This window comes from Apiospora marii (genome assembly GCF_038362585.1).
Source record: "Apiospora marii strain CBS 49790 chromosome Unknown utg000001l_segment0_segment0, whole genome shotgun sequence".
Taxonomy (NCBI): Eukaryota; Fungi; Ascomycota; class Sordariomycetes; order Amphisphaeriales; family Apiosporaceae; genus Apiospora; species Apiospora marii.
The window spans coordinates 2,810,110-2,837,568 of NW_027117372.1; the positions used below are offsets into that span (position 1 = coordinate 2,810,110).

At 54.5% G+C, this 27,459-nt stretch overlaps 7 protein-coding genes across 7 annotated transcripts; 3 read left to right on the top strand and 4 right to left on the bottom strand.

Annotated features, from left to right (window-relative positions):
* Positions 1-1,888: 1,888 nt before the first annotated feature.
* Positions 1,889-3,429, top strand: PG985_000926 (glycoside hydrolase family 27 protein; the record flags this gene model as incomplete). The annotated part of the gene is made up of 4 exons (XM_066820695.1): positions 1,889-2,008; positions 2,068-2,724; positions 2,795-2,932; positions 3,001-3,429. The coding sequence occupies 4 exons, from the start codon at positions 1,889-1,891 to the stop codon at positions 3,427-3,429; spliced, it is 1,344 nt and encodes a 447-aa protein (XP_066691574.1).
* Positions 3,430-4,034: 605 nt separating this feature from the next.
* Positions 4,035-5,636, top strand: PG985_000927 (uncharacterized protein; the record flags this gene model as incomplete). Its single annotated transcript, XM_066820696.1, has 5 exons — positions 4,035-4,188; positions 4,350-4,602; positions 4,659-4,986; positions 5,050-5,100; positions 5,187-5,636. 5 exons carry the CDS (start codon positions 4,035-4,037, stop codon positions 5,634-5,636), a joined length of 1,236 nt encoding a protein of 411 aa, XP_066691575.1.
* A 460-nt stretch (positions 5,637-6,096) lies between these two features.
* Positions 6,097-8,113, bottom strand: PG985_000928 (uncharacterized protein; the record flags this gene model as incomplete). Its single annotated transcript, XM_066820697.1, has 4 exons — positions 6,097-6,531; positions 6,602-7,301; positions 7,380-7,625; positions 7,686-8,113. The coding sequence occupies 4 exons, from the start codon at positions 8,111-8,113 to the stop codon at positions 6,097-6,099; spliced, it is 1,809 nt and encodes a 602-aa protein (XP_066691576.1).
* A 2,011-nt stretch (positions 8,114-10,124) lies between these two features.
* On the bottom strand, positions 10,125-11,948 carry PG985_000929 (rRNA (cytosine-C5-)-methyltransferase RCM1; the record flags this gene model as incomplete). The annotated part of the gene is made up of 2 exons (XM_066820698.1): positions 10,125-11,681; positions 11,748-11,948. The coding sequence occupies 2 exons, from the start codon at positions 11,946-11,948 to the stop codon at positions 10,125-10,127; spliced, it is 1,758 nt and encodes a 585-aa protein (XP_066691577.1).
* A 1,431-nt stretch (positions 11,949-13,379) lies between these two features.
* Positions 13,380-16,119, top strand: PG985_000930 (uncharacterized protein; the record flags this gene model as incomplete). The annotated part of the gene is made up of 7 exons (XM_066820699.1): positions 13,380-13,613; positions 13,673-13,798; positions 13,869-14,537; positions 14,602-14,668; positions 14,735-15,057; positions 15,135-15,328; positions 15,402-16,119. 7 exons carry the CDS (start codon positions 13,380-13,382, stop codon positions 16,117-16,119), a joined length of 2,331 nt encoding a protein of 776 aa, XP_066691578.1.
* A 700-nt stretch (positions 16,120-16,819) lies between these two features.
* On the bottom strand, positions 16,820-19,441 carry PG985_000931 (uncharacterized protein; the record flags this gene model as incomplete). The annotated part of the gene is made up of 1 exon (XM_066820700.1): positions 16,820-19,441. The coding sequence occupies one exon, from the start codon at positions 19,439-19,441 to the stop codon at positions 16,820-16,822; it is 2,622 nt and encodes an 873-aa protein (XP_066691579.1).
* Positions 19,442-22,695: 3,254 nt separating this feature from the next.
* Positions 22,696-26,071, bottom strand: PG985_000932 (uncharacterized protein; the record flags this gene model as incomplete). Its single annotated transcript, XM_066820701.1, has 8 exons — positions 22,696-23,749; positions 23,814-24,727; positions 24,774-25,283; positions 25,321-25,584; positions 25,669-25,734; positions 25,792-25,810; positions 25,879-25,937; positions 26,006-26,071. Coding segments are annotated over 8 exons (2,952 nt in total), but the record flags the coding sequence as incomplete, so codon positions are not given.
* Between the last annotated feature and the right edge of the window lie 1,388 nt (positions 26,072-27,459).

Sequence of the window (27,459 nt, forward strand, 5' to 3'; positions counted from 1 at the left end):
CTCTACTCCGTACTTCTGTACCTAATAACTCACAGCACTTGGTGCTTGGTTCCAGGGAAACAAACATCCCATTGCCCATCGGGGGGCCTCCACCCACTTGCCTGCCTTTGTCCAATGAGGGCTGGTCCCGGTGATGCGACCTGCTGCTACTTTGCCATCTCGAGCCTAGACCGCTGCAGAAGCGTGGGCGGCTACACTGCAAGCCCAAGCCCTCAATCAATTGTTTATTCTAGCTTTAACGCTGCATGCGCCCAATGTATTGGAGAGTTCACGCCTTGCCTTTCGTCCTCCTTTGTATTCGAGTACTGAGAGCTGAAGAAAAGTGCCAAGGTTACTGCCGGCATTCCTTGCATTCCCTGTGTTCCTTGTGCACAAGAAGAAGATCGGCAACTCGGTTAGCAATCTCTCCCTCCAGCCAACTTGTCTCGGGTCGCAGGCAAAGATGACTGACCCGGTGGTAGGCTGAGCTGGTCACAAGGTGGGGTTTGGCGCCGCCGAGCTGAGGGAATGCTGAGCTCCCAAGACACCAGGCCATTAAGTTCGTAGAGATCGAGGACGTTTCGAGTCATCAATATGGCTGGTGCATGCATACACGAGCGATTTGATCGACGAACCTTTCGCCCCTGTTTTGTTTAGTCCAAGCAAGCAAGGTCTCTTCTCTGTCTGTCCTCGGCAGGTCGTATGTTGTCTGCCCAGCAACTCGCATTAACTCGGTTTACCTTGGACGAGAAACAATACCACCACCACCAACGCCCAACATGATAACATGTTTGCGCCACGGGGAAATTAGCATTGACCGCGTCCTCTTGCATGTAAATGGGGGAAACCTAATTATGCATCGACGTTTGAACCTCGATGAGCCATCGATTCAGCCTCGTTAATTACCCCTGATTAGGTCATCGCAATTGCGTGCATGTCGATCATGGCATTGGGTCGGCCGGTCATTTGGACACCCCTTGATGATCTCAAACTTGCATCTGCTTTGTGAAATGTCAGATTGCCGACCTCCCGGCGTCACAACGATCGTGTGAGAAGGGAAAGAAGCACACAGGAATAACCGAAGATGAATTTACAGTCCCAAGTCTGCCTACTGCATATGGGAACATACTACTTGGTGAAAGACCACCCGGCAACCGGGGGAAGCTTGAATGTTATATCATACGACACTGTCGCCCCCTTCTTACATACCTAGAACCAAACGAACCCGCCGTACGGGGGTATATAGCCTGGAGGCGCCAGTATTGCCATTGGTGTAAAATCAGAGAGGATGTTGGACCTCCCCCGCACCGAATACGGGCTCCCAGGGTTTACTCCGCGTTTATGGTTACATCAACCAACGGAGCAACAGAAACGAGGAAAGCCGTCGTGTCACCCATTCGTGCAAAAGTTTCGGAAATGCGACTCGTGGCGGGCTCGGCAAGCCTGCCGATTGCTGCGTCCCGCACAAGCTTCTTTACTTATACGAGAGCTCGGCGGCCAAGCACCGTTATATCGAATTCCTCGCCTGGCCCACTGCCGGCTTCTCCAAAAGGTGGTTTGACGTCGACCGACCGGCCATTGGTGCGCATAGAGCGGTTGATCGAGGATAGCAACCACTTATATAAAGGCTGGTTCAAGCTGCGTAGTATACAGGAACTTCTTGTTGTGTGGCCTTTCACTCCAGCACCATCGATTGACGAGAGACACCTGTCGACTGCGAGGGGTTTCACAGCGCTAATACGACTAGCTACTTCCTTGGACGTTCTTTGAGCTGGTATGAGCCCCTTTCTGCACCTAACCCTAACCTGATCGTCGCCGCGTGTTTCTAAGGAAGAGCATCTCATACTTGGTGCTGAACCCATTTGAAGATATAGCATACCCAGGTATACAACCACGTTAAACGCCCAACATGTATACCAGAATGCTCCTTGCTCTGCCTGCTCTTGCCTTGGCATCGCCGGCTGTCGAGCTCGACAAGCGGCTTGACAACGGTCTAGGGAGAACCCCTGCGCTGGGGTGGAACTCTTGGGTGTGTATATAACCACGGCGCCCCGAGCCTAATCGCATCTTCGCCAGCCATACTGATAGCCGTGCCACCTGCAGAATGTGGGCGGGTGCACGTATGCCAACGCCGACACCGCGCTCAAGACGGCGAAGCTCTTTGTGTCTCTGGGGCTCAAGGATGCCGGCTACCAGTACGTCAACATCGACGACTGCTGGAGCACCATGAACCGCAACTCGTCGGGCTACCTGGTGCCGGACCCCAACAAGTTCCCCAAGGGCATGAAGGCGCTCGCCGACGAGATCCACGGCATGGGCCTCAAGCTCGGCCTCTACGGCTGCGCGGGCACCAAGACGTGCGCGGGCTACCCAGGGTCCTGGGGCCACGAGGCCCAGGACGCCAAGGCGCTCGCCAGCTGGTCCGTCGACTACTGGAAGCACGACGCCTGCTACACCCCCTGCAACGGGCAGAACCCCCAGACGTGCTGGGACCCCAACGTGAACCCCCGGGCCTGGTACGAGACGTTCCGCGACGCCCTCGCCAACTCGGGCGGCGAGATCTTCTACTCCATGTGCGAGTGGGGACGCAACAGCGTCTGGACCTGGGGCGCCAACGTGGGCAACTCGTGGCGCATGTCGGGCGACATTGCCAACAACTGGAACTCGGTGGCCGGCATCGCTGCCACCGCCGGAGGCATCGCTCAGTACGCGGCACCCGGTGGCTTCAATGATCTGGATATGATGGTAAGACAGCCTGCTGTGACCAGCCGGGTTGGAAAGTGATTGATGAGTAACTTTTCTAAACGTCGAACAGGAAGTTGGAAACGGCGCCCTGAACGAGAACGAAGAGCGAGCCCATATGGGCATCTGGGCTCTGGCCAAGTCGCCCATCATCCTCGGCACGGATCTGTCCAAGATCAAGACTTCTTCCCTGAACATTCTCAAGAACAAGGTAAGTGACATACCCATGAGCTCCTCCTTCCTGATCGAGCCTGTTTCTTAACACAAGGTGTGTAAAAGGCCATCCTCGCAATCAACCAAGACCCCCTGGGCAAAGCGGCCGGCTACTTCCGCCCCTCGGGCGCCGCCGCCCCGGTGAACGGCAAGCTGTACCCGTACTGGGCGGGCCCGCTCAGCGACGGCGTCGTTGTGGGCGTGGTGGCGGCCGACGGCGCCTCGACGCTCTCGTTCAAGTTCGCCGACGTCCCCGGCCTCGGCGGCTCCGGCTCGTACAGCTGGACCGAGCTGTGGACGGGCGCGACGGGCAGCGGCAACGCCGTCACGACGAGCCTCGGCTCGCACGACATGCGCGTCTACAAGGTCGCCACCAAGACCGCCGGAGGAGGTGGTGCGCCCCCGCCGCGACAACGACTCAGGCGCCCGCGCCCGCCCAGCAGACGCAGTTCGGGCAGTGTGGCGGGAGCGGCTACAACGGGCCTACGGCTGTAAGCTTTTCCACGGCCTTGCGAGATTGCTCGCACTAATGCAAGCCTGTTCAGTGCGTGTCACCCTATACCTGCAAGGTGTCCAACGGTAAGTAAACTTCGCACACTTGCAGTACTTTATTCACCTGGTGCTAACGGCCGATAGAATGGTACTCGCAATGTTTGTAGAACCCGTACTTCTAAGGATCGTGTAGACTCCTGAAGCCCCATGGGGTACCAGATCGGAATGGTACCACGCTATACTGCAAATCACACGCATATAGCGAATAAATAAGCTACACATATGTTCCTGCAATATTTTTGGGGTTATTGTGTGTCCTCTTTCCCATATGCGCACAGAACTGGTCTCATCGCTTCACGACGTATAGTGGGTAACACTTTCTGGATGTGGCAAGTGGAATCCGCTGTGCATTTCCCCCGATTTGATCCTTGTTCTTGGCGGATGAGCGTTAGGTAACTCCAAGACGGATGAAACGTCCAGTAGCTGTTTACATATTCTTTCCAAGCTTTGGTAAATAGAAGTAATCTTGACTCTTCCCAACTAAACACCAGTGGCTTTCTCAATATTTATTTTTGCCATTCTATTTGCTGCGCACACCAAGAATCGCCATGTTGAAACTAGGGTTAGCGGCTTGGCTGGCCGCCACCGGTGTATGCGCATGGGAGCATGTGGCACCATCCGACTTGGAGACCAGTATCAAGAGCCACGGTGCTGTGGTGGTAGCATGTGAGTCCATAGTCCTCTGTACCCAACATTGCCGCGGTCAGTAGACAACAAAACGATACTAACCGGCTGCTTCTAGTTGTTGCGGTATAGTAGTGCCCTTCCGGCCCAGTTGTTTTCGAGGGCATCCATATCCGCCAATACAGACACTAATAAGAAGGGGGTGTGCCATGTAGCCGTCCGAGTGAGATGAGAGCCAGTCCCTTCGCAGGCATTAATACTGCTGCATGGTCGAATCGCGCTAACTAATGGAACCAGGGACAAATCCAAGGCCCTCGAGCTGGAATGGGCGCCGGCCGTGGCCGAGCTGACCGCCATCTCGACCCTGAGCGTTGACTGCTCCCAGGCAGCAGCTGTCTGCCAGAAGTACGATGTGTCCTCGTACCCGAGTCTGAAAGTATTCCAGGGCGGCGAGCCCAAGTCGACGTACCTTGGTCCAAGACGTGCTTCCGCGTATGTATAACCACTTCCCTATCTTACTACATACATGGCTGACGAGTATTTGATAGGATTACCTCATGGATACACCGCGCCCAGAGACCTTCGGTCTCGGAGGTTCCCTCCGAGGAGCTCGAGGCTTTCAAGTCGGGCGACGAGACCGTGTTCATCGCCTACGTGGCGGCCGATGACCAGGAGTCGCGCAAGTTGTACGAGGACGTGGCATCGCAGTTCCGGGACGAGTTCACTTTCGGCATCAATGCTGATGACGCGGCGAGACAGGCCGAGGGCGTGGGGTCCCCCGGCTTGAAGTGCCACAGGCACCTGGACGGCGATGTCGTGACGTTCAAGGGCAGCTTCGACGTCGATGCCATGAAGGCGTTCGTGGACGAGGCCTCGGTATGTGCCCACCACCCCTCCCCCTATACCAGCAAGGAAACCTGCAGACTGATACTTCCATAGCGCTCCATCATCTCCGAATTGACCGCGCAAAACCAGCAGCGCTTAGTGGCTGTGAGCATTCCCAGATCCCTGCCAAAGGGGTCTTCTTCTCCCCCTCCCCCAACGAACCCCCCCTTAACTAACGCACCACCCCCCAGCGCGGCTGGCCCATGGTCTACCTCTTCGCCGCGACCGAGGCCGAGCGCGCCGAGTTCCGCCGAACGCTCCAGAAGATCGGCCGGAGCTACTACGAGTCCCTGACCATGACGACGGTCGACCCCCTCGAGTTCCCCGAGCTGCCCGCGCGCCTCGGTCTCGCCACCCCCGGGAACGACGCCCAAGTCGAGTACCCCTGCGGCGCCGTGCACCAGCTCTCCAAGGACCGCATCTACCAGTACCCACGCGGCAGCCCCGTCACCTCGAGCGCGCTGCAGCAGTGGGGGCTCGACGTCTGGCAGGGCCGGATCAAGCCCTGGAACCCCGACGGCGCCGCGGCGACGACGACGGAGGAGGCTGGCCAGATCCCTGGGCGAATCCGGGCGACGCCGCGGGTCTCTATTGCAAACTTTCCGGGTCTCAATATCCGGATCGGGCGCGACGAGCTTTAAGTTAGGTCCTCCTAACTGAGGACCGAGTGCTTTCCGTTCGGGTGATCAGGTTTTGGACGGAATGAGAGAATAGGATCCCGTTTTCTCTCGTGAATCCAGGCGACTTTATACAGTGGTGGATGGGAAAAGACATCCCAGCATCATTTACAGTTATTGGAAATCAGAGGCAGGATAAGTCAAATAGTAGAATGAGTGTATTTGAAAGGGATAAAGAATGTGTACTCCTCATATAGTGCGCGTGAGCGAAGGATAATTTATTATCGTGCCAGTCTATAGGAAACGCCGGACCAATGCTCCTCTTTTGGTTGATCTCGCTCGCTATGTAAAACCGAAGGTGGGTATCCAAGTCTAAGTCTAATGATTATATATATAGATATCTGCCTACATTGATGTGGCATGGGTAGGTAGATAGTGTTGCGGTCGAAGGCTTTGTTTAATATTTTAAAAGGGAGTGAGGATTTCACGAGGAAAGCTTCTCCTTATTGTATGATTCCTCCACGCGCCCACCCTCGGGGGTATTTGATCTCGTATTGTCGTCATCAGAGCCCGACATATTGTTGGTGGTGACGACGACGACGTCGTCCTTATCGTCCTCCTTCTTCTCCATTGGCTGCGAGGAAGGCTGCTCCTCGCGGCCCTGCTGCATGGCGCGGAACTCCTCGAGCACCTTGGCGGCCTCGGCGGCGTACTTGCACTTCATGCGGATCTCCGCACCGTACTTCCAGAAGAGGAAGGGGAACGGCAGGCAGGCGAGCGACAGGAAGGCCGGGATCGTGCTGGCCCAGTGGATGCCCAGGTTGCTGTACATGTTCGTAGTGAAGAGAGGGAAGGCGGCGCCGAGAAGGGATCGCAAAACGGCATTGGAGGCGAGGACGGAGGCGGCATAGACGACATACTGTAGCAAGTTGTTAGTCAAGTGTTGATTGAATCTGGCGGCTACCAGGGGAGGCAAAAAGAAAACTTACAGAATCAACCAAATAGTTCATGAGACTGAGGAACACCAGAACCAGACCCGCGCCGAAGAAACCACTGGCAATGATGGGAACGATCCAATGCACGTCGAGACCGTTGGTCCAGGCGAACCAGAACAGACCGATCGGAAGCAGGACGGAGCCGACGATGGCCGGAGGCAGGCGGGCCTCGGGCGGCGCATTGCCACCGTGAGCCTCCGAGACGCGCGCGTAACGCTTGTTGTCGAACATGCTGTAGGATACGGCCGCCATCATGCCGACGAGGACACCGAGGAAGGCGAGACCGGAGACGCCGGCTGACCAGTGGCGCTGTTGCCGGAAGACGATGGGGAAGGCGGCGAACATCATGTAGAGGGTACCGTAGACGATGGCCATGTAGAGGGCGGTGAGCAGGACGATGGGCTCACGGAACAGCAGCTGCCAGGGGCGCGACAGGGCGATCTTGAACTCCTGCATGACGGTCTTCCTGGGCTTGCCGGCATCCAGCATGGAAATATGGACTTTGCCGGTCAGCTTGGTCAGCTTCTCGGCACGGCGGCGCAGGATGACGGGCGTGTATGTCTCGGGCACGGTGAGCGAGACGATGATCCAAAGCAGGCCAGTGAAGGCAGCCATGAGACCCTCGATCCAGCGCCAGCCGGCAGCCTCGCCAAGGAATCCAGCCGCGATGGGACCAATAGAAGGACCCAGGAACCTTTAGAGCCACGTAAGTCAGCTAACAAATCCAACAAGAGGCCTGACCGTGTGGAGTATAGTAGTGATGGGTACTTACGGGGCAGTTGCGAAGACAGCCGTGGCCATGCCGCGTTCGTGCGCCGAGAACATATCAGCAATGACACCACCGGCGTTGGTCATGGGCGAAGCCCCGAAGGTACCGCCGAGGAAACGCAGAATGATCAACGTCTCGATGTTCCTGGCGCCGGCGGCTCCAGCGTTGAACGCAGTCAAGGCCATGTACGTGCCGAAGAAGAGGAACTGTCGGCCGTACATTTCCGAGAGCGGAGCCCATATCAGAGGACTATATAATCGAAGACCGGGTCAGTACAGGAATATGCATCATGCGAAGACAGTAACTTACCCAACAGCAAAACCGGTAACGAAGAGCGAAACTCCGAGGATGGCGATGATGGTGTCGACCTTGAACTCGCGGATAATCTCGACCACACCTCCACTGTAAGCCGTGCTGACAAAGGCCACCGCCAGAACCGCGACGGCCTGGACCATCAGGATGGACCATCTCTTCACCCGGGAGAACTTCATGGGGTTCTTGGGGTCGTTATCCATGTAGTCGACGAGAAAGGGGTCTTCCTCGGTTCCCTTTCCGGCCCAACGCCAGGCGAGGACTTCCGGTGTCACGCCGCCCTGGTCCAACAAGAGCTTGAAGTGCGATATTATGGGAGACCGCGACGATGAGCCCTGTGCCTCCACATCTCCTTGTCCGTTGATTGGCTCCATGGCCGTTATAGACGATGACGCCGAGTCCGAGGCCGGTTGTGTTGACGGCATACTGGTTGTCGTTGTCGTTGCTCCTGCTGGCTGTGTCTGTGTCTGGGTGTGTGTCCGCTCCGTGCATATATATGACTCGTGTCTATATGTTTATGCGTGAGCGGCAGCAATGGTGAAGTTGCCGTATTAGGAAGATTGTATATAATAACTACACCAAGAAACGAAAGACAGGCCTAGAACAAGACAGAGCGGTGGGTGGTACGAAGATCCGATCTCGACCAGGGGAGGGGGAGGGCTGGCCTTTCATATATATCTCCAGACATGCTGACAGCCACCTGGCCCGGTATATCCTCCTCGGTCCACGGCCTGTATCTTCATATCGGCGTTACCTTCCTCGCCTGAAGGTGAAGGGGGGGGGGCCTGTCAAGGCTAGTGGCCCCCATCACCCATTCATAAGCAGTGTGCGGGAAGGCCATTGGGTTCCATTCCGTGGTGGGCCGTTGACTAGCCTCCTAGCCAGAAAAGTAGCACCACAAACACCAGATTGAGACGGGTTTCTGGGGCCAGAGTCAGCGAGTCAGCGCAACGGGCTGCGGGCTGTCGTCGTTTTGTGCAAAAGGTTGTGCAAGGATACACCGACGACTCGAACGAACGGCCCGCTCCCCTCGGATCCTGGCTGGATACAGTTTGAATGTCCGGCCAGATCCATGCGAGCCATGCGAGCCATGCGAGCCATGCGTACGCCTTCCCTCTGGGGGGCTGCTTTCAAATCAAGCAAAACTTGACGGAGCGGCGTTCGGGGCCAGCTCTTAATCCCCGACGCAGACACTCGAGGGTTGTCATGGTTCCTTGGCTTATTCACGATTCAGCCTCAAACTAATCTACCTGTTTTAAAGCTGTACCATCCTCTTGGGAAACGCGTCGATCATTGAGATACTGTATCGTGTCCTGAATCTTATCGGCTCTGGTTCCTTCCGCCGCGCTCGGGTTGTGACGAGAAGAAACGGGGTTTAGGTTACCAACCGACACATGTAAACAGCTGGATGCTGCCAGCGAAGTCGGTTTTCCATGTCGATCCCGTATGCAAAGTGTGCAGTAGTGTACCGGCGCAAAAGGCTTGGCCTGTTCTGACTATTGGTGTGGTCTAGAAGCGCCTTTGACAGGACTCCGGGCTAACCAGATCCAGCAGCAACCACTCGCACTGCGCTCGAATGGTGTTGGAACCCGGTTATTCTTGGTGGTTACAGATGCAGTCGGGACAGTAGTGATCTTGAGTCTACAGAAGTACGTTGGTCAAAATCTAGTGTGAGAGGCCGTCCTGGCAGGTTGTCAGTGCAGTTGGCAGTGTCCTTGGTCGGTGAAAATGCAGGGGCAGCAGGAGCAGCAGGGGTAGCAGGGGCAGAAAGATGCCTGTGCAGATGCCTGTGCTCTCCTTTTCCCAAGCTATCAAGCTACTTGTCACTAGCTTGTACAGATCGAAGCTTCCATAAAACTTCTGCTGCTGAATCAATACTGCAAAATCCACTTCGTTCGGAGCATTCTCCACCGTCTAATCCTTCCCTAAATTCATGCCGAGGCACGTCGGTGCGGAAAACTAGCCTAATTACGTGATGCCCAGCCAAAAACGGAGCTGAGAATAGATTTGAAAGCTATTGCAGGAACTGCAGGCCGAGGCACGATTTCTCGGATTCATGCCAAAAACTTCAATTCGGGTTATTAATGGGTGCACTACAATACATTACATAGCGGCAGCCGCAACAACAACACCGAGAACGCCTCCTCCGGCTTTAATATTGCTTCGTCATCATCTCGTCGGCTCTTCGTGACTCGACAGCATAAACATTGGCGCTGCGTTTAGAATGAGCATCGGTTACACGGCAACCCATCTTTGATGGGCGAGTTGAGTTGCTCAGTAGACAGGTGGGGGTAAACAAGGACGCAATCACGTTGGTTGAGCCAGTATCATTGATTACCGTGGTTGTATGTATGTATGTAGTAGGTGTTGATAGTCTGCCTTTTTGGACGAACTGGCTGGTTGGCATCTCCTACTGAGTCGAGGGTTTGCGTTTCTCTAATCGCCGAATCCGTCCCACGAGTCGTCTTCCACATCGTCTGAATCCCCTTCGCTATAACTCTCATCTGCCGACTCTTCGACGTCATCTTCTGCTGGTCGATTCGTGCTGCCTTGGGGCTTCTGCTCGTGCGAATCCTGGTTGAGAGCTGGCTGCCCAGATTTCAGCGTTGGCATACCCACTCTATCCCGAACGATGCGCCCATCATCGTCCCGTAAATATGGTCCGTCACCATCGACCTCAGCTTGGTCTGGATCCCTCGCGAAGGCGGCCACGAAGAAGCCCATGACCCCACGCCCGTCGTCCTTGTAGGACCGAATGCAACCCTCTGCGACATCCTTATCGCCTTCAGCGCCCTCCAGTGTCCCTCTAACGGGCCACTCGCGCATGCCGCGGACCTGCTGCTGCCGCTTCAGTATGCGCCAACCCCGGCGCTTGGCCACGTCAGATTGCAGCGCCTTGAGCACCACCTGTTCATTTTCTTGTGCGTGTATCGAGCACGTCGAGTACGTGATCTTCTTCGCCGCTGGAAATTCCATAGCGTGCTGAAGCAAGGTGAGCTGAAACGAGGCCAGTGCCTCGAGGCGTGCTGACAGCTCCTTCTCCGACGAAAGCACCGTTTCCTCGCCATCATCGTCAACCAGAACAGGCTTCTCGGTATCTTTACCGCCATCGTCGGTCCGTTTGCGTTTGCGATTCTGCTCCTTGCCCGTCTTCGGGGGCTGGGGTTTGGCGCCGGCGGGCTCAGGGAGGTGCAGAGTTGGCAGGGAATCTCGACCAACGATGCCACTACCGGAGCAACTAGGGTCCAGCAGCAGACAGCCAACGTTTTTGTACACCGAACCTGCAGGATTCACCTTCAGGAAATCTTGGCCAAACCCAATGCGTGTCATATCGTCTCCTCCAGCGAGCTTGACCATCTTCTCTAGAGTCTTGGCCCGGCGTGGGTTCTTCTCAAAGGCATACACTTTGGGCTGTTTCACTTGAGCCTCTGGGGCTCGAGATCGAATGATGGCTGTAAGATGAGTGGTCTTGTTACCGGGTGCCGAACAGGTGTCAATGGCATCGCCATCCTCGGGCATCGCATCCAGTAAGTATGCCGGGAAGCAAGAAGCCTTGTCCTGCAGAATGACCTTGCCGGATTTGTAGGCGTCGGTTTTGGTGATTTCGAAGCCAGGCGACACGGCCAGCAGATTCGGCACGTGTTCATCTATGTAGACTTTTGCACGACCAGATATCACCTCTTTGATCGAGTGCACCCTCGTGAATTCCTTGAAGGTACTATTGAGCTGATCCTCGAGGGTGGTCAAAAGAGAGTTCACTCGCACCCAGCGGGGATACAAATTCTCTGCCTCAGCGAAGGCTGCTTCCACCTGGTCTCGGAGAGCATCTATTGACACCGCCTTCCTCCTCAGCCTCGCTCTTGTGAGCTCAGATGATAGACGAGCCTTGTGGCGCTCGACAGCAGCGCGAAGGCCATGTGTACTAGGGAGTGCTATGCCCTTCTTTGCCAGGAGGTAGTCGTGCACTAGTAAGGATGCAAGGACTGGTGTGAGCTAGACGTCAAGTCTGTCAGTCGTCTGAATGTGCTAGATTGCTGCTCACATTGTGTGGCCACATACCTTGCGCTCGAGCTTCAGGATGCCTGCATTGTCGATGACCTCCTTGAGCACGGCACTCCACTTGCAAGTTTCCAGCGCTAGAGCATATATCTGCTGTTGCGGTGACTTGAGATCCTTGCGGTTGAAAATGCGTGTTTTCAGGTTGCCACCTGCCTCCGGCGACAGCGACAAAATCTCTGCCGCTTCGTGATAGAGGGACATCTCTTCAGTCTAAAAATTAACGAAAGGATATAAGATGCTTACGCATGCATGTTGAGCCTCGATCAAATCTTCGATGCCGACCAATCGATGGTTGCTCAATCTGCGACGAAGCTTTTTTTTTCTTTTCTCTTGGTAAGGTATATATGCAATTAACCAGCTTATTCTAGCTCCGCCAAATATGTATTTATGTGGGGTTCTCATAATGACCGATTGCTACAGACCCCGCTTTAGGGGTTACCCCCGTAAGTGCCTATTCAGATGGAGCGGACTCGGTAATCTCCCTAGAGTCGAATAAGGAACCTTAGGATTGAGTTTCCTTACTGCTTTACGAACACGAAACCTCTTGAAGCAAAAGAAACATGCTCTACAGATCGACTGTACCAGATTATATATTTTGTTTCTGATTCCTTCAGATTACTTGCATTGAGCAGGCACGAGTCAAAACCAAACATCGGCGACATATCGACTACCGCTTATAAGTCGTTCGGATCAAGTGATCAGTCTCCAGCTCATAGCGGTCAACGACATAGGAAAGGATGCACTGCACGCTGCTCCAGGTACAGACAATACAACTATTGCCCAGAGAAATCTTTGAACACATTAATGACTGAAAGCAGCATGCCCTCAGCATGGGTCGGACCTGGAGAGTGATATCACAATATTTGCTGGGCGGCCCTGCGCCTCAAAGGAGAGACGGGCGGTGTCTGGTCTGTCTCTAATAGACACGCACAGGTTAAACCCATTGACCGCGATTTGCTGAATGACATTCACCGCATGTATTGATTCTCTAGACCTACGCAAAGCATATCGAGCAGACCAACGTACCCTGGCTTGCTGATCACAACATGCAGCTGCAGAAGCGGGAGAGGCATTTGTTTCCCGGTGGCGCATCGATCACAAGCCCCGCGAACTAGTCAGCGGCCAGACTTCTACCTGCAGCACCGTTGAACTAAGAATCACTTGCATTGTCGTCCTACCCTACCACTCTGGTTAGGTTGACTCTTTGGGAACATTGCAGCAATCATCTGACCCCTATCGCCCGGGATGTGGTTACCTCTACGAATACTTCCTCGAAGTTTTACTGGTCTAGTGGCTGACCATCCTGCCGTCCATCTCCCCCATCTCAACTGCATGATACCCTTTCGTTTAGTAGCGCAAGCCCTGCATTTCCAATGCATACTACTTACCGCGGATCGCGGTCCTGCTTCGTCCTTCTCTCTAGTAGGCAGATGGCGTCGCTCAGCATAAGCGGCAACTCCAACGTAAGGCGATAAGATCTACGGAGTAGATCAAGGCCTGTGAACTAAAGCTGCGCCCACCCCGTCAATATAAAAATAGGCAGCCCCCAGTTTGATTGTATCAGCTCCATGGCCGCTTGTTCTCGCCTTCCTATAGTCCCGGTGTTTTTCTCCAAGACCTGCTACTTCCGTGATGAGCAACCATGCGTTCGAAGAATCCGTTCCTAGGATGACCAAGGGCAGACTGCCCCAACATCCGCCGCAGCACCGCCCGACCGCAGGAGCGAGTATTGGAAACAGTCACTCGACGGTCAAGATACCGTTAAAGTCGCAGGGTACTAACATCAGCGAGGGAAGCCAGAGGGTGGATGATCTGGAACGGGCAAAACGACTGGACCAGGAAGACCTGGGTACTGGCCATGCGCAGGTAATGTCACTATCACGACCCGAGGCGTTCTGATGCAGCAGCTTACACGGAAGGAACAGAGTTACCACGGAAAACTGCTCATCTGGCTCTCGTTTCAGAGCGTTGGAGTCATCTACGGTGATATTGGGACATCTCCCCTATATGTTCTCTCCTCGACCTTTGACAGCCATCCGTCCTGGGATGATGTTAGTAAAATATTATCCCAAACTTATGTGTCCCAAGAAAACGACAAATAGGAAGCTGACCTCTCGCTAGCTGGTCGGGGCCCTTTCCATCATAATCTGGTCTCTAATTCTGATTGTCACTCTGAAGTACTGCTTCATCGTCCTGGCTGCTGGCGACCATGGCCACGGCGGCACATTCGCCCTATATAGCTTATTGGCACGATCCATGAACATCGCGCCGGAAGATCCGTATAACCCCCGCCGTGCAACAGAGCCCACCAGCCATGACCGGAAAGACGATGCCAAATTCATCAACAAGGGGCTCCGGGGTTTCCTCGAGAACTCCTCCCGCGCCAAGCTCGCTTTGCAGATCTTCGGCGTTCTTGGAGTCTCGCTCGTCATAGCCGATGGCATCCTGACCCCAGCTCAGTCCGTATTGGGTGCCGTCCAAGGAGTCCGTGTTGTCAACCCCAGCTTGGGTAAACCAGCTGTCACTGGCATCGCCTGCTGCATTCTGGCGCTCTTTTTCCTGGTCCAGCCGTTTGGAACATCTAAACTTGGCACAGCCTTTGCGCCGATCGTAACCGTCTGGCTGCTGTTCAACTTGGGGTCGGGCATATACAATTTGGCCAGGTACGATTATACGGTGCTGAAGGCTTTCAGCCCACACTACGCTTTTGCTTACTTGATCCGCAATCGCCATGAGGGCTGGAAGTCTTTAAGTGGTCTCCTACTTGCCTTCACGGGAGTCGAAGCTATGGTGAGTTCACTATTATGCTGCGTGGCAGTTTCTTCCCGCCAGTATTGCTCTAACATCTCGATAGTTTGCGAATCTAGCTGCCTTCAGCAAGAAAGCAGTCCAGATATCATGGCTCGGGATTACGTTCCCCTGTAAGTTAAGCATCTTCAAATATGCACCACCGACTTAGCTTCAGCTGATTGTTCTGTGGTCGATAGGCCTCCTTTTCGCCTATATCGGACAGGCAGCCTTCATATCTATGGACACCACGAGGACTGCTTACAGCAACCCCTTCTTCTACACAGTACCGCCAGGGACGCTGTATTTCAGTCTGATCATTGCCGTACTGGCGGCCGTTGTCGCTTCCCAGGCCTTGATCACTTCAACCTTTCAGCTTTTGAGCCAGGTGATGCGCCTATCTTATTTCCCCAACCTCAAGGTTGTCCATACCTCCAAGCTGTTCCATTACCACATGTATATCCCTGCCGCCAACTGGCTGTTGATGGTCTGCACGGTGGCTGTGACCGCCATATTCGATAATGTAAGTCCCCAACTTGCGAGCAGTCGGCAGGAGGCATCCCTTTGAATGGATACGAGGCTGAACTACTACGAATATAGACCACTGCTCTCGGCAGCGCTTATGGCGTATGTGCCATCCTGGTCACGCTCCTCTCGACGTTCATGGTTGCGCTGGTAGCCATACTCATCTGGCAGATTCCACTCTATTTCATTCTGCCCGTGTTCCTAGTATTTTTCGCCCTCGACGCCACCTATACCTCGGCTGTCCTCACCAAGATCCCCCAAGGGGCCTGGTAAGAAGATCCGCCTCCCTATACCTATGGGGCTCGATTGCTGACACCCGTTTGTCTCTTCTTTCTCTCCTAGGTTCACCCTCGTGTTCGGCTTCGTCCTGTCCTCGATCCTCATGCTGTGGCGGTACGGCAAGGAGGCGCAATGGGCCGCCGAGTCGACCAAGCGGCTGCGGCCCGAGAGCCTCCTGAACCTCAAGCGAACCCCTCCGCACCTGGCCCGGCAGTGGGGCGGCACGCGGATCGGCACGGTCCCGGGGCTGGGCATCTTCTTCTCCAAATCGGACGACCCGAGCGTGGTGTCGACGTCGTTTGCGCAGTTCCTCACCAAGTTCGCCGCCCGCCCCCGCGTCGTCGTCTTCTTCCACGTGCGCTCCCTGTCCATCCCCTACGTGAGCCCCGCGGACCGCTACATCGTCGCCCGCGCCGCCCCGGGCGTCTTCGGCCCCTACAGCTACCGCGTCGTGCTCCGCCACGGCTACGCCGACCACGTCCTGCGCCCCGGCCTCGACGCCGAGATCGTCCACCAGATCGAGCGCATCCTCTCGGGCGGCGACCCCGGCAGCATCGCCGAGCTCGACGCCCTCCGCGCCGCCTACACGGCCCAGACCGTCTACGTCGTCGGCAAGGAGACGATGCGGCTCCAGCGCCAGAAGGTCGGCGTCCGCGTCTGGATCCGGCGCATGCTGCTGACGGCCTTCCTCTGCATCCTCGACAACTCGCGCGCCAAAATGGCCGATATGGACCTCGATGCCGATAGGATTGTCGAGGTTGGTTTTGTGACTGACCTCTAGCCACCCACGATGAGATCCTTTACGCAGCGTATGATTCTCGGGGGGCCGCTCGTCGTGGTCACTAGAGCATAAAAGCCGATATATTAAATAACCGTGGTAGAATGGTAGGACATGGAGCATGACTGTTGCATGCTCAATTGTTCACAGACAAACCTGTATATTGATCTATCAATATATCCTGAATTATGTTCACACTCTAGCTGATTTTGGTCTAAATCTTGACAGTAACTCGCTGAACCAGAAGAAATGCGATGATCGTCTCAATATTACTCAATTTCGAGATGTCGTAACAGTAGCGTCAACGTCAACTGCTTAACGATGGCAGTTTTACTGAGGCTTGCGCCAAAGGTCGGGGGTATAAGTAGTGAAAAGCTTGGCTCCGGGCAAGACCGGAGGATCTACGTAGAACCTCTAAATACCTCACAATGTCACCCAAGACCACCCCACCCCTTTGGACCACTATACGCCGAGATCGAGTATTGATGATTGCTAAAAGTCTTCTTCATTCTTATAGACAAGCTGATCAGGCCATCATCGTAAAGGGCGTCAGCGCCTGCATCTATCTACCATACCTGGTTAAAATCTACTTTCCTCGGAAACTCCATGAACCCACCCTGTGTGATCCTAAACCGGGACCAACCCTTTACCATTATCGCTAAAATGTGACATCGCCTCAGGCACTATACCATCGCCGCGCCCTCTAACTCGACGATATGGACTTCGCCCCATGAGCCGAAGGGCCAAGCCCTATGCCCTTCTTACGACCCCGTGTGATTGCGTCCAGTGCCTGGCCCACCGCGTTCAAGTCGCCCAAGATAGTGATATGCCCGCGATCCGTACTGATGCGACCGCCCTTGACCAAATCATAGCCTGGAGGCAACATGGCCTCCCGAGCAAGTACGACGCCATCGCCGCTGCGGAACATCAGCTCATCGTAGCAGTCTGTGCTGGCAATCGCTTCGCGGCACGTCACATGGGCAGCAAAGACGGTTGGAATGTCCTTTCCATACATGACGGCGAACGGAGGATACGAGTTGGTCTCGGCCAACTCTGGTTTGTGGGCCAGTTCAGCGCGAAACTGTTTTGTGTCTCTCAATGTGCGAATCAGGTACTCCATGTTCCTGTTCCGATTTTTGGACGCGTCATCTGCGTCGTTGCGATTCTGCTGGGTCCCCTTCGCATCCGGCTGTCCGCTGCCCATCTGCATGGCCAGTGTTCGGTCTTGCGTGACTTCATGCTGGGCAGACTCCGCTGTGTGGTTGTTGCGCGTCTGCGGCCCACGGAAGTCACTGGCACTGCTGTTGCCACGGCTCCTTCCGGGTATGTTTGGCAAAGAGGCGGATAGATTCAAGAACGAATTGAAGGGACTCTGCCTGGTATTCCAAGCCGGTTGCGGCGGCTCGATGCTTGGGCATAGGCTGTATCGAGCCCAGGACTGGGGATCATAGAAGTCAACCGGGAACTCCTCGCCAGTGTGCTTGTTGACGAAGCAGTAACCATCCTCGGGCAGAAAGACGAACGAAGTCCGGAGCGTGAAGTTGACATGAGCCGTCAGGACCTTTTCGTTAAGCATTACGGCATCTCCGTTGCGCAACGGCCCCAGGATGTTGATGCATCTCTGGGGTGTCCCGGCGTATATCACACCAGCGAACAACTCTGGCCTTTGGTTCACGGCATGACGCGTAATTAGGCCTCCCAAACTATGCGCGATGACGGTGGCACCTTTCGGCTCCGAAACATCATCCTGGTTAGATGGAAGCTTCTCCAGGAACTCGAGCAGCTTCCGTGAGAGAAGCCTAGGGCTCAACCGCCAGTCCCACCCGAAGTCCCATACCCTCAACTTCCCGTTCTTGGCATTCTCGCACTCTCGCAACTTCTTGAACAATCGCTTGGAGATATCGACAGGGCCAATGTTTTGTAGCATGCCCGAAGGGTAGATGGTTTCCTCCATCCTTTCTTCGTCTTCAGGCTCCAAGCCCACCTCCAAATTCACCTTTCTTATATTCAATCCGACTTTGACCGGGACCCAAACTTGCCGGTTCGTCTTTGTCGATCTCAGCACAGATCCTCGGTAGCCGCCCAGGATAACAATGTCGCCCGTCAAAGATTCCATTGCACGATCCAGTTCGGGGAACTTGCTGTCAAGAGCTGAGCTGAAACCCGGGCTGGGCATACCTGGAGAAGGTGCAGGACTGGTACCCTCCGTGCCGAATATCGAGTTGCGTTTCAAAGGAGCCGGTATCATATTGGGGAGCTGTGGCATCTTGAACGTGGGCCTGTCCCAGCTATCTTTGATGGCTTTGAGTCTGGAGTTAGTCTGTTCGCGCACATGACCCCATCTGTCGTCATCTCCATAGGATGAAACTCGCGAAAGCGTAAGGTAGGGCATCGAGTCGTGCGAAGTCGATCTGCGAATGGGCCTTGGTCTATTAGACACTGATGATGTGGGCCTGGACGACGCATCCATGCCGTTCGGGCTCCTCACAATGGGTGCGGCTGTTATCCGACCCTCCGCCTGCTCACTTCTTGCGCCATCAGGGCCCGATGCATCTGCGGCAGTAGCGGTCCGCGACTCTGAATTGCCGTCAGTTGAAGGTAGTGTACCCTTTTCCGAACCCTGTTGTTTCGGAGTATTCCCAGAAAGAAAAGAAGGCGAGGTGATGTTGGAGAAGAAGTTAGTAGGTAATGTGATGCTAGGAAAAGCCCCGCGGATCCTTCTAAAGGTCTCGGCGCCGGTGGTTGTCGATCTCCGCTGCGGGCTCTGGCTGAAGCCCCCGTATCGGAAAGGTTTCGACGACGAAGACTCGCCCTCGACAATGTGCGTCCTGGGTCCAGCTTGCCACGGGGACGGGCGCTTCTCCATTTCTGTTGGTTGAAATGGCAATTGGCCGGCGGAGAAGCCTCTGTTGTGACGTTTGGACGCCTTGGCCAGGTCCGTCTGTGTGGCACCTGGGCCGGAGCCTGCGGGTCTCACTGAAGTAGCTGTGCTAACCTCTGGCGGCGAATCCCCTTCCATCATGCTGAAAAGCCCACCGCCCTCCAGCCGGTCCATAGCGGCCGCCTTCTCTGCAGCCGGGGTCTTGGGCGACGTTAAGCGGGTGACCACGGGGCTCAAGGCAGGCTGGATCATGCCCTGCGCATCGTCGGGATCAACAAAAAGAGGGTCGTCCTCGCCGCCACTGTCCGACGACGAGGACTGGGGCGGCGGTCCCCTCGAGGGGATAGCCAGGCCTTGCGGCTCCCTGCTGTGGTTCAGTTGGCCATTGCCAGTGCCATTGGGCGGCAATGCCGGCGAGGCATTAATGGTCGACGTGGTGGCCATGGTGGCAGTTTGCTTGCATTCCTCCTCCCTAGACGGCGAGTTTGTAAAGGCGAGCAAACCCACGATAGAGGTATTTGTCAGAAGGATGAATTTGCGAGGGGTCGTCAAAAATAGGATTCCATTGGTAATCTTGAAAATAGATGGTCCGTTATGAGCCCGAGGTAGAGCAAGCTCCGGCTGGTGGAGGGTGTCCACTGGTAGATAGGCGACTAATGAGTAACTTGTGGTTCGGATATGCCGGGGGAATTGGCAGATCAGACAGCGTCTCTTTATAAAGGGAGAGAGCTAGGGACAGTGTCACAAGCGAACAGGAGCAGGCCAATTGACCAATTGTCACCTTGTTTTGTCATGAAAAAAACGAGGTGGTGATCATGGATTTGATTTAGCAGAAGAAGAAGAAGCAATGTGTATGTGTGTGTTGGTTTAAGGTAATGTAAGTATGTATGTAAGTAGTCTGCTAGGCAAGGTTGACAAGCAGGGTTGGGAGTTGCGTTGGCTACAAGGAAAGAGAGGTAGTAGTAGTAATGGGAAAGTCAGACTTTCCATGGCAGCAGCTACTGGGAAGTATGTAAATAAACAGACCTACTAGTTTCCAAGAGGGCCTAAGCAGACAGACAGACGGCATTCTTTCCAGGGGGTCAGGTCTGGAAGGAACACAGCAGTGTTAGCTGATTCATATTCCTGTCTGTCTGGGTAATGCAAGTGCAAAGCGAGAGGGAAAAAAAATATACATTGATGCACCCAACATGTCATGCCCGTCCTGTCAGTCTGCATGCGAGGAACCGGGTTGTTGTTCGCAGTGCATTGCCCCCACGTTGCAGCCGCTAGCTAACCTGGCGAACCAGTCAGCAGTTGCTTGACTGGTAACAAGCAATGCCACAAGGGCGCCCTCGCACAGCCGTATTCCAGTAAGCTGAACCAAATCGCATCAATTGCAATCCTGCATCCTTTGCCCGGGTCCGCGCCCCCTCCCCTTGTGCTCTTTTCCCTCTCAGACTTTCTTTCACCTTGCACTGCATAAGAAAAAGGCGCTATAGATGACGAACTCGGGTAATCCGGGGTCTAGTGTCGATATAACCTCTCTCATCTCCCTAATCTTAAGCAATGCACTTGACATACATGCCTGCTTGCGGGCTGGATCGAGTCAATCAGAGTGAACGTTCGTCCCATCCAGTATAAGTAGCAGGAGCTGAGTAGTAGTAGGTGCAGACGACCATGCAGACCAGGGGTTTCTGTACTTGACGTCATTTTGCCGGTAGTCTCACACCGCACTCGCTCGCGTCCCTGGCCGTCGGTCGCGCGCGCCTCCAGGATTTGCTTCCGAGACTGCAGCTAGCTGAATGGGATGGCGAATGAGACAGGCAAGGCCCCCCTCCCCTGCCTCCCCTTTCCAAAAGCCTTGACCGCGCCGTCGGTATGGTAGCAACAGATCATGACGCCAAGATTCGTCGTCCTCTTGAGGCTCGATGGTGCACGAGGCACACCAAAACAGCCAAGCTTTCCAACTAATCGTTAACAGGCGTCAATAGTAACGGCGTGCCGCAAAACCGAACCGTTAACTCTTGAATCGTTTACATACTCCAGTCTGCCAGTGTCTGTCCGATGTAGGTTACTTGATTACAAAGATGTATTCCATCCGAGTGTTATGCAAGCGTCGGCAGCTGGCAGCATCAAGTGTAGCAGTAGCCTTTGGGTGCTTGAGTCTGGTTACATGTAGTCTGGAGTCTTGCCCATGGCACTTTCTGGACCGCAGTCCGGACTATTGAATATTCGTCACGGTTTTGATGTGTTGGACGACACCCATCTCCCACCTCTTCCCCGCAAATATATGTATCCTGCATCCTGCATCCTGCATTCTCTTCAATATTGCCAATCGGCTTCCACTCTTTGCCATTGGATGGACGGACTGCACCAATACGGGTTGGTCACATATGTAGCTGATGGCTGGGCGCGCTGGGCAGGGGCAGAGCAGACTCGCAGACAGCTCAGGCAGCATCTAGCATTCGCATCTAGCATCTACATACTGTATGTAATCCGGATGCCTGGCAAACCCTGCTAGACTTCAGGCCTCCCGACCGAGGTGGGGGGCTGATCTTCGTTCGGGCTTCTAGAATTCCCCTTTTGCCCTGACGGCTGAGAGCGATCCTACCTTGATTCCTTGTCCAGGAATGCAGGATCTTGCATGACGAAATCTAACATATGGCGTGCTTGTTTGTACATTAAGCATTAGGTACAAAAGATTTGGATATCTAACGAAAGAAAAGAAATGGTCAAATAGTACAGAAGTAGATAGAAGTTATTTTACCATATTTTAAGACGGCCCCCAATCTCATCCCGTGGGACCACCCACTGGCATAAAAAGACCACCGTGGCAGAGCATTGATGCATCCACTGTGGCAGGGCAGCAAGTAGGTCCATCTTCAATTCGCCGATTCTATGGCGGTCCACTTAAATCCACGGTGGGTGGATTGGGACGTGTCCGTGAAAATACACCGACGGCCCTTTACACTTGATTAATTGAAGCAACCACACGGAATTCGTCTTCAGCAGACTGTAATTAGTTAGCATGTGATTGAGCATTGGACTACGACACAAAAAAAAAGAAGCGAGGTGCTACGTCGGAGGGAACTTTGTAGTAGTATGTTCTCGTGCGAATATATGTACGGCTACATGGAAACACCAGAGGGGGAGTCCAGTTCTGCGTCGCCATGTCATGTCATGCTATGCCATGCCGTATAGCCAACCATACTGTGCCGGCTATCTTTTCCATGCGGGCACCGTGGATGACATCTCTAAATAACGCAAATGCAATGCAATGCAACGCAACGCCGTGCTGCGTCGGACGCAGATAAAGAAAAGCAAGAAGCCGACCCTTCTCAGCTTCATGAACAGCCTGAGCAAAACTATCCGCTCCGCCAATGTGCACTTTTTGTGTCTTGAAAAGACCTCGCTCGCTTGCCCAATGCACCTAAATGTCTGAATCATTCCATGCATGCCCCCCCTTCCAGAAAGTTGATCGGAACGCCAAGTCTATCGAACAGGAAAACAAGTGCCTTATCGTGTGTCAAATTTCAGTATCGTCAAGTCGCAGACACCAAGGGCAACTTTTGTATGACCCCTAGGGAAACCCAAGAGTCTCTGTAGCCAGCCAAAGGATATTGGCTGTTTATGAATCCTAGCAGATTTGGATTTGGATATACCGGAAACCTGGATCCGTTGTCGTGGTCACTCGCTACTTGAGCATGTGGCGAGTTTTAGCCTCGAGACTTGCGAGCCCCTTTGCCCTTTTTGGGCGCCGGTGGCGGTGGGAGCTCGCTATGGAGATGGCCCAGCTCCTCAATGGCCATAGTATTCGTCCAGTTCTGGCACCGGAATGTCACCGGTTCAGGGGATGAGTGGTTCTTGGCACGAGTGTTCATGCGCTTCGACTCTTTCGGCTCTTCCTTCTTCTCCGGTTCCATCTCCTCAGGCGGAGGTCCGAGGTATTTACCCCTGCTTTCCATGTTGGTCACAATCTTGTCCTTGAAAGCCATGATCTCCTTGCGCAGCTTAAGCTCGTTGTAGCCGCGGGGATCGAGCCAGTTCAGCAGTTGGTCAACATCCCCTGGATCGGAATAATATCCCCACTGGTGAGCATTGAACACGCTGGTCCGGCCCTCTTCCATCTTCTTGCGCTGGGGTACCGTCACCTTGAACTGTGCTTTGTACTCGGCCTGTAGCTCGGCCGGAAGGTCGATATAACCTTCACGTTCAATATCGTCGGGCCCTTGCACCCATATGCACCCGTTGGCGTAAGCAGCCTCGGCCGTCGAGCTGTTCGGTAGGCCACCGTACGGCATGCCATTGCGCTCAAACCAGTAGTATCGGTTCCAGAAGCGATCCTTGCCCAAGACCCGCGTGCGCCCGCAATCGGCCTCGCGGAGGTCGTTGTCGAGGGTAGCAATCTCTTCCTCGCACTGTTTGATGTAATCCTCTTTCTTCTGGATATCCTTGACAACCTTGATGAACTGCTTTGACTGTTTTGGCATCTTGGCGGCCAACTCCGCTTCCTTCTTCTTCTTGGCTTCTTCGGCTTCGCGCTTGCGCTGGCGCTCAGCGGCTCTGTCGCCGCCGCGCCGGAGACTCCGGCGAGCGTGGGCCTCATCGTCACTGTCAGCTGCCTCCTCACTAGGCTCGGCTGCGGACTCTTCGACATCTAACATCTTGACATCTCCGTTTGTCTTGGCTTCTTCCTCCGGCTCCGGCTTTGGCATGTTATCAGGAAGCAGAATCTTCCGCTGGTCGTTGAGTGGCTTAAGGTCCTCGATACTGAGAAAAGAAGAGTTAGAATCGACATATAAAACGCCATAACAACTTTGGAGGGTTAACTTACGCTTGTTTTCTTTTCCTCTGCCACTCAATCTTCTCTTTCCGGTAGGTTGTCATCGTCTCGGCGCATTCCTCCATGTACTGGCGGACAGCCTTGGTTTGGATCGTCAACATGCAAATGATCTGAAGTGCCTGTATGCGTAGGTTCAAGTCAAGACTGCCGTAGTGCTGGCGCACTGTATCCTGGGTAGGCTCGACGTCGGCGGGGACAAGATGACTCAAAAGCTCCTCGCAGATTTCGGTCTCGCGGGGCGCTTTGGATAGTTGGTGGAGCAGGCCAACCATGATCAGCTGCCAGCCGCCGTCTTGGAAATCCCTCTTCTTGAGATGCTCGACCCAGTCAAAATCCGCCAGGACCTGGGAAGCACGATGCTTGAGAGCGGGCTCAGCCTCTTTCTCCTTTTCCTTCTCCGCAGCAGCTGCCTCGGCTTGTATCCTTTCGGCTTCTGCTTTAGCTAGGCTGCGTCTTGTAGTGCGGCCGCTCGGTTTGGGTTCCGGCTCAGGCTCGGGCTCAGGAGACGCGATACCGCTCTCGTCTTCCTCATCCTCCTCGTCCTCCTCATCTTCGTCGAGTTCCGGGAGGTTCACCTGGACTTTTCCACCGTCGGCCTCGGACGTGACGATATGTTTGAGGACAGCACAGTGTACCTCGGTAAATAACTGGCAGGGTGTCTCGTCGCTGGCCACCTCCATCGCCTCTACGAAATCATCGAAGGTGAACGAGTCGAGCTTGAAGATTTCGCAATAGACGTTAAGCGTGTCCCAAGTCTCCAATAGAGGCCCGATAGACTTCATGAGGATCTTGTCGTTTCGAGCGCCGCTGTCCACAATACCCTCAGGTGGATCGTTGCACAGGAATTTGAGCGCAGGTCGGACGTAGTCGTCGCGAGGCTCGAGTTGCAAGTCTTCGATGGGGTACTTGGGCGGCGGGGGCGGGGGCGCAGGTTCGGGCGGGGAGGAAGACGGGGGGCGGAGGAGGCGGCATATTGGTCCGGAATGACACGGGGAACTGGAAAGGGTTGTTTCCGGGCAAGTAACCTGGTTCCCTACCAACAAATACACCCTGTCTGTTGCCTTTTGTGGGAGGCATAAGTGGTAACTCGGGAGGTGGATGGCCATGCGAGTGTTTTGGTGCCTTGGTCGTATGGCTCTTTGGGGCGGGCTTCAGTTCGGGAAGGCGCGCAGGGCCGAGATTGTGGACCTGCCCATTGCCGTTGCCCATCTCAGGCCAATGGTTAGGGTTGTGCGCCTTCTTCTGAGCCTGGTTCTGTTTCCGTTCGAGGAGCTTCATGTCGTAGCGCAGGTGCGGAGGAACCCGGGTATCGATGTGGTACTGTTGCGCAACGTCGTGCTTGACGAGCCAAGGGGCGCCGTTCCATGCCTCACGCGTGACTGTCTTCTTGATAAAGGACCGGATGACCGATTTGGTGAAAGCTTTCTTATCGCGGTGGCAATGTTTGTCGTCCACGACGGCCTCTTCGTTAGGGCGGCCGTCAATGCTCGCAATATACCGGATGTAGGGGAGGAATCAGAGTTCCGTCTGGCGCGAGCCTGCTTCCGAATCTTGTTTTGTCCCGTACCACGCCCGTTACCCTCTCCCCGTTCATCAAGTGGATCGTCACAGGCTCGCCGGGGTAGTAATCGTCTTTGAACTCTTCGTAAATCATGTCGACGAGATGATCGATCCGCGAGAGGGTCTGAAACTGGATGCGCCGAAGCACGGGGCCCTTGATTGCTTCGGGGAAGGCCTGGTCGACCTCTTGTGCGCCGGCGAGCTGTTCGACGCGGTTAGACGGTCCCAGTCGCGTATCCCAAGATGTGCCGGTTTGAGTAGATAATTGCGCTGGGACTGAACATACCTCACTCTGGAGCGCCGAAAAGAATGTCAGCCCGGAGTGGCCGGTGATCTGGCAGATGAACCGCGGCTATGGGGCAAGGTTAGTATCGTAATGCGCGGCGCTTCGAACGAGGGGTCGATGTACTTGAGTGTAAAAGTCCAAACTGGGCGCCAGTTAGCAATGCGTAGAACCAGGGGATACTCGATGCGCAACAGAGCAAATGCAACTTACCGGTTCAGGTAATCCTCATACGAGGTGAAGATCTCCCCCGTTTGCGCAATATGCCAAACCTAGGTGGTTCGGGTTAGTCCTGGCCCCCCGATTTGTACTTGTCTCCAAGTAGGGATTGAAAGGTTACCTCTGTGGACTCATCTTGGAGATTGGGCGTCTGTACGAACTGGACCGGTTTTCGCTTGAAGAGCACCTTTGGGGGGACAAGTCAGAAGCAGTCGCCAGGCGTGGTTAGAAATAATCGCGTCGAGACATACCATGTTGGTGGCACGGAGTGGTGGCAGTCGCTACCCCGGGAGGAGGGCAACTAGTTGGGAATTTTGAGCTGCAAGGCTGAGAGTCAGCCTTGTGACTTATAAGTCGGGATGGTAAGTAGCTTGGGTTAGATGTCTTGGAGGTTGTAGAGGATAAAAAGTGCAAAGGGCGTGGGCGTGGGTGGAAAAGCCGGGTGCAGTGTTTTGGCCAGGAATTTGCGGATCTCGGGAGTGGTCCAACCAGGGTGCTAGTAGATTGTGATGTGTGCGTGTGTGTGCTCCGGGTGGGAGGAGAGGATGGCGGAACAAGGAATACTCACGAGGCCGGAAACGCGGTCAGGGCGAATCAAGACGCGTCCAGACCGGTGTAAGTGGGCTAAATCGGAAGGGCGATGGCCGGTGCAGGGGATCAGAGGACCGGCGGGAGTCGCATTGGACTTGCTGGCGGCGGTTTGGCGAGATTGTTGGGTTGCGAAGGGGAAAATAAAAACTATGTAAGTAGGGAAGAAGTAGGCAAGGTCGGAAGTAGTAGTTTAAAGAAAGAAGAGGTAGAGAGAGACAATGCCGGGAGCCAATACCTTAGCCCTTTCATGCCCCCCTGCTAGTGGGGCTGCTTCTTCTCTTCTTCTCTTTCGTCCCACTTAATACACCGAGACCACCTCCCCATCTCCTCGAGCGCCTTCTAAGCATCCAGAGGCCCCTCGTCCGCTTTTCACCCACGTTCTTATATTCGATCGACTCCCCGACGCCAGGGCATTCGAACGGGCCTTGAACCGCCGCTTTTGCCCTTCATTTGCTCCCGCAATGCATCATATACGGTTTTCTAGACTCGGGGGTCTATCAGAGGTCCCTTAATCCTCGACAAGCTTCTCCTCCCGGGGGGCCACTTCATGAACAGACCCCCCTCGAGCTCATACATGTCAAGATCATGCTGGGCCGGGCCAGGTAAAAGGCTCGGCATCCGTATATATGTCTATTGAAGCTTCCACTACTTCCACTAGAACTTTTTGCAAGGCATTGTAGTATGTTATAGGAGTAAGTATATGTAGCCTACATCCAATCCACCACCCCTCCCTTACCATGCTGTTCATGGGACAATTTGCAGGCCTATTCTTATCTGCCAATGCAAATTGAGGTTTGTCGAAAGCTTCAACAGTGTAAATTGTATTGGTTTTGTTTGTTGTTTCCAACATTTCCTGAGATGCGCCTCCCTTGCAAAGAACTGGGGCCCCTCGCGGAACTGGCAAAACTGGTGCTTTAGTCAGGCAATGAGGGCCCAAACCTTGACCCTCTCTAGCAGCAGGCCTGCTCCATACGAATCCTGCTG